General features: G+C 44.5%; 1 protein-coding gene across 1 annotated transcript; it reads left to right on the forward strand.

Annotated features, from left to right (window-relative positions):
• Positions 1-877: 877 nt before the first annotated feature.
• On the forward strand, positions 878-2,381 carry LOC141027925 (3-ketoacyl-CoA synthase 5-like). Its single transcript, XM_073505555.1, has one exon. It carries the CDS (start codon positions 878-880, stop codon positions 2,318-2,320), a length of 1,443 nt encoding a protein of 480 aa, XP_073361656.1. The 3' UTR covers positions 2,321-2,381.
• Positions 2,382-5,571: the final 3,190 nt, after the last annotated feature.

Here is a 5,571-nt window from a genome sequence, read left to right on the forward strand (position 1 = left end):
ATACAAGCCGTACACCTTTGGGCCCAACAAAATTAGGTGGCAAAACGAAGTTGGTTGGTAATATGCAATATCTAGTGGTACACAGCGCAAAGGGTGCATCTTGCTAGACTCGGTGATTGATAATCGACAACATGTACTTTTTTTATTACAAAAAGAAGTTGATGTGAACTATAGGAAATGCAAGAAAACAAATAGACCACCTTGTCGTTTTCAATATCTTTGTTCTTACGTCTGCTTAAAACGGCATTGCTCCTGCATCGTGCTGTGAAAAACATGTGCTACACTAATGTTCAACATGAATAATGTTAGGCCAGTGAACTGATTGCTTGTGGTTGTGGTGTAACCAGCCCACTGGGTTCAAGTCCTAATCTTAGCATGTGTACTCATATTTTTATGAAATTATTTTAGAATTTTTGCTCATGCTCGTGCACCCCTCGACTACGAGGTGCCTATGATTATTTAGACAATTGAAGATTTGTCGGCTCAGTTTTTCAAAGGTATTAATAGTTAGGATAGGGTGTATGTGTGTGAGTTTATAAGGATCAATGTACGTACATGTCGTACTATCATGGCTCATTTACTATTGGGAAGTTCATTGATCTCGCTAGATGCCGCATGAGCCTTTGACGTTAAGTATTTCTCTCATATGTTGTTACAAGATTCTGAGTGCAAAGAAACGTTCGTTTGAGATAAGGTCCAAGGACATGGCAGTTGACACTTTCACAGTTGGAGCCTTAAATCGTTAGAAGTACTACACGATTACGAAGTACAGCACATGCATGCTTCATTTGCATAAAAATCTCCCACCCTTAGAGTTCCCTCCTATATATCCTCGTCGGTCACCTCTGCAGGCACGTAAACGATACCACCAAACAATATGAGTTCAGAGTCTCATCTCAGGCGCCTCACATTGGTATACAATTGCACTGCCAACACCCTCATCCTGCGAACTGTCAGCAAGAAAATTGCACCATGGCTTGCTGCTGGACCCGAGATTGTGCCCCAACCCACTGCTATCTGGCCCATCCGCTCACTTCTTGTCATAGCGTTACTGGTCATCACATCTACTTTGTACCTTGCACTCCATTCTAGAACTGTATACCTTGTCGACTACGCTTGCTTCCGGCAAAACTCCAACTTAAGAATCACAAAGGCAACCTTCCTCGAGCATGCACGTCTCTCTTCTTTGCTTGATGATTCTATTGTCAATTTTATAGCTACTATTCTTAAGCGCTCAGGCATGAGCGATGAGACATGTGTCCCACCTGTACATCACTATATAGAGCCATGTTGTGGGCTTGATGAAGCGTGCAGTGAAGCAGAGTTGGTCGTCTTCTCGGTAATCGATGACCTTCTGGCCAAGACTTGCATCAAACGTGATGCAATCGGTGGTCTTATCACCAACTGCAGCGCGTTCTGCCCCGTACCATCCATTGCCGACATGATTGTGAACAAATACAAGTTACGGGGTGATATTCGTGTCATGAACCTCTCTGGGATGGCATGCTCAGCTTCGATGATCGCAGTGGGGCTAGCGAGCAACATGTTACAGGTCATGCCTCGGGGGTCGCATGTGTTGGTGGTGTCGACAGAGACCATTGGGCCATCCTACTATTCGGGGAATAAGCGTTCCATGGTGTTGTCTAACATCTTGTTACGCATAGGAGGAGTGGCAAAGTTGTTGTCGACTTCTAGGTCAAAGGCTCGGTTTAGGCTTGTGCATTTCACTCGGACGATCACCGCGGCCAACAACTCTGCCTACCGATGTGTGTATCAAGAGGAAGACGAGAAGGGCAACCTAGGCATCGCTCTCTCAAAAGATCTTACTGTTGTTGCTGGACACGCATTGAAGGCCAATATCATGGCAACCGGGCCTTACGTGCTACCAACATCAGAGCTTCTTAAGTTTTTGCTCTTCAACATGGCAAGAAAGATGCCCCATGGGAGGAATATCAGGCCATACATTCCTAACTTTTGTGTTACATTTGAGCATTTCTGCATCCACGCAGGTGGTCCAGCAGTTATCAGCTCAGTACAACATGGCCTCAAACTATCTGACCAGTATGTCGAGCCATCGTGGATGACACTACATCGGTTTGGAAACCAGTTGAGCTCATCGGTATGGTATGAGTTGGCATACATCGATGCTAAAGGACAGATGAAGAAAAATGATCGGGTGTGGATGATTGGATTTGGTGCAGGATACGAGTGCAACACAGCTAGTTGGGTCTGTATACAACCATCTTCCAGTGCGGATGGACCCTGGGGTAACTGTATCAATCATTATCCGAAGGATATCTTCAAAAAAATATTAAATTAAGAGTATTTGTATTTTGTAATCTACTATCAGGAGGAGGGAGTAATATGATAATAAAATAACAGGCACATCTCTTGTACACACAAATTTTTTTTGGATGATGAGATGGGGGGATTCCATTGGCGGATGGATAAAAACTAGTGAAATCAATGACGATGTGGGGCTTTTATAAAGTAATAAAAAAATCAATCCCTACTTTTCTATGTGGTTGTACAGATGGGAATCTTATGAATTGAGGGACAACATCCCAATTAGTACACTAAAAATAGCCGCACTTCAATTTGGTAAATTTTGTAGCGACTCGCTGTGTGAGACATGCGACTTCTACAACTTGTATTCTTGGGAGATAGGGTTTGGTATACGTTATGGCTTATGGGACGAGCAGACTAAACTCAGAGAGGACTAAATCCATGCAGGAGATTGTTTGCGGGTGTTCGATGAGTCTTGTGTACTTTGTTGCTGAATTATATCCGGAAATCCATGTCGGTGCCCAGGCTCATCTGCTCCCGCTCAGAAAAAAAATCAAAATAAATACTTGAAAATTCAAAAAATCGAATTTTTTTAGGTGATAGATAATTTGATGCGTGAGGTCCACACCAAATTTTAACCCATTTGGACATCTGAGCAGCTCTCGGCAAAAAAGACAAATCGGGTCAAAACAATGCGTGCACAGTAAACAGTTTTACAGACCCCGATTTTGTCTTTTTTGCGGAGAGCTGCTCAGATGTCTAAATGAGTTGAAATTTGGTGCTGACCTCACACATCAAATTATCTATCATCCAAAAAAAATTTGGAATTTTTTGAACTTTTTTAGCATTTGTTTTGATTTTTTTTCTGAGAGGGGGTGCAGATGAGCCTGGAAGCAGAAACTCCGCGTCCGGATGTAATATCCCTATCCCCGTTTATAAGTGCATCCTAGAGTATGGACTAAATGGTGTTCCAATTTTTGTAGGCCACGCTTGGATTATCGTATTTCCGTCAGATACGTCCATAAAAAATACACACTCCTGCGCGTTATTATTTCGGGCCGGAAATCATTCTAATCCGGTAAAATACACTTCTAAAATTGATACACCTGTATTAGATTACACTCGATCCAAGCACGGCCTTATGCATGGAAATCTAGAGGCACAGGACAGGCGGTCTTGCATATCAGGCTGTTGCGCGCGAATGATAAAAGCTGGTTCATACCTGTAGGACATGCTGTTCGACCTTTTATAAGAGCAAAACATCATTTTCAGAGCATTATATTAGCTGGATTTTTTTATGAGGGATGAGCAAGTCAAGAGTCTCGAGTGGTTATTTTGTGAGTTCCTAAATACGATGGGTGGGCTGGTGCTGAAGTCCATCTTGACACGTACGTAGATTCAGATAATTAGTATGACTCAAGGTTGTTATCTGGTTCATGTGTCAAGGAGTTGTAAGGTATACTCTGTAGATCAAAACAGAGCCATGGAGATTGCTATCAGCAAAGTGTATCGAGGAAATTAAACAACTGCAGGTCACCTTACTGGTTGGTCTGCTCTTAATATTTATTATTCCATTGCGTGCAGTTCTTTCGTTAGATCTATTGTGTGATCATACAATGTGTAGTGTATTTGAGGAAAATAACAATTGACTGCATGTAATGTGCTGGGTATTTTTAGCTGAACTTTGCTGACCTGAGCACTGGTGGGTAGTAAACAGGGAAACCATCGCGTATTTGCCAGAGTTCAGTCCTTCAAATTGTTTCTGAAATGGTTAGAACTAAAAGATGGCCTTCATTTAATATTGATTTCGAGAGTATTGTTGTTTCGAAAAATACTAGTTTAGCAGGAAGTTATGTTGACATGCACTTCTTCTGAAAACAGCCCCTTGGTGACCTAGGAACCCTAGCCCCTTGGTGATTCTTCAACCTTGCTTACGAAGGGGCCAGGGCACAGCTGTTCACTCCCAGACCTTGTGGCAGCCATGAGAGAACCAGGTGACTCCGGACTATGTGAAAACCATCGTTCAATGGCAGGTCTCTCCGTACTCCGGCGTCTTCTGAGGGGCCTTGGTTTTCATTTTGATCTTGTAGGCAAGTTTCTGGTTTGTGCTGCTGAATTGCAGGGTGCTCGGCTCCACGATGGCGTCCGTGTCTTTGAACTGTGTGACCTTGACATGGTAAGAGCCAAGGACGGAGGACCGACATTTGTCAAGGTGCACCGGCAGGGTTGATGGCTGGTCGGCGAAGACCGCAGAGATGGCCGGGTAGTTGAGGTCGCTGAGCAAACTGAAGGTGTACTTGCCTTTCATGTTGGAGTTCTTGGTGAAGCCTTGAGCTACTTCGGCATCAGGTTCTGCATGCATATGAGCTCCAGGTAGCCGTAGCCGTACTGGCCAATGTCCAAAACCAGCCATGCTAGAATGGCGTGGACGCCTCGCCGGTCGCGCGTCCTTCAGCTCACAGTAGGTGTTTTTTTTTTAACTAGCACACGGTAGGTGTTGTCGTGGACGTACGGGGTGGAGCAGCGCGGCCACGCCGGCAGCGTTTGGACTCCCATCACAGACCAGCGGCTCAGGCTGGCTCAGGAAATGCTCCCGAACGTGACCCAAGCTCCCGGTCCGGCTGCACCGTCGGGTCACCTACACTCCATAATGATTGGGTTGTAGGAGTATTCTTTATATCTTGACCATACGTTATAGATACGACTTATAATCCGTTTCATAATGAAGTTGTATAGATTTTTTCAAAAATCAAACTTTACAAACTTTGAGCATGTATAGTGAGAAAAATATTTTTATTTAGAATACCAAATACATATCATCGGATGCATCGTGAGTTAAATTTTCATATTGTATTTGTTTGGTATTGTAGATATAGATTGTTTTCTTCGTAAACTTGGTCGAAGTTTGCTAAGTTTGACTTTTCAGAAAATCTATATGTACTACGTTATGGAACGGAGGAAGTACATGTGAAGCCTCGAATCCCAATCTGTACGAGCGGCTGTGATGCAAGGAGCATCTGAGCCCGAGCTCATAAACTGATTTTCGGGGAAGGAGACACATCTACAGCTACCTGCGATGACAACGAGCTCCACCGCGCGCACCGACCCAGGAGCGGCGACTGCTGCCATGTGCACGGGCGTGGATTCGACGCCGCCTTACAGGTGATGGGAGGCTTTGCTCCTTCGTGTCCTCTAGCAAAGAGAGCTCTCCACAGACACAATCGTGTCGAGCAGCTCCACCACGCACGGAGCATTGCCACACCGGCGGGCGCTGGTCTGGGCCGC

Source organism: Aegilops tauschii, chromosome 7 (genome assembly GCF_002575655.3).
Source record: "Aegilops tauschii subsp. strangulata cultivar AL8/78 chromosome 7, Aet v6.0, whole genome shotgun sequence".
NCBI lineage: Eukaryota > Viridiplantae > Streptophyta > Magnoliopsida > Poales > Poaceae > Aegilops > Aegilops tauschii.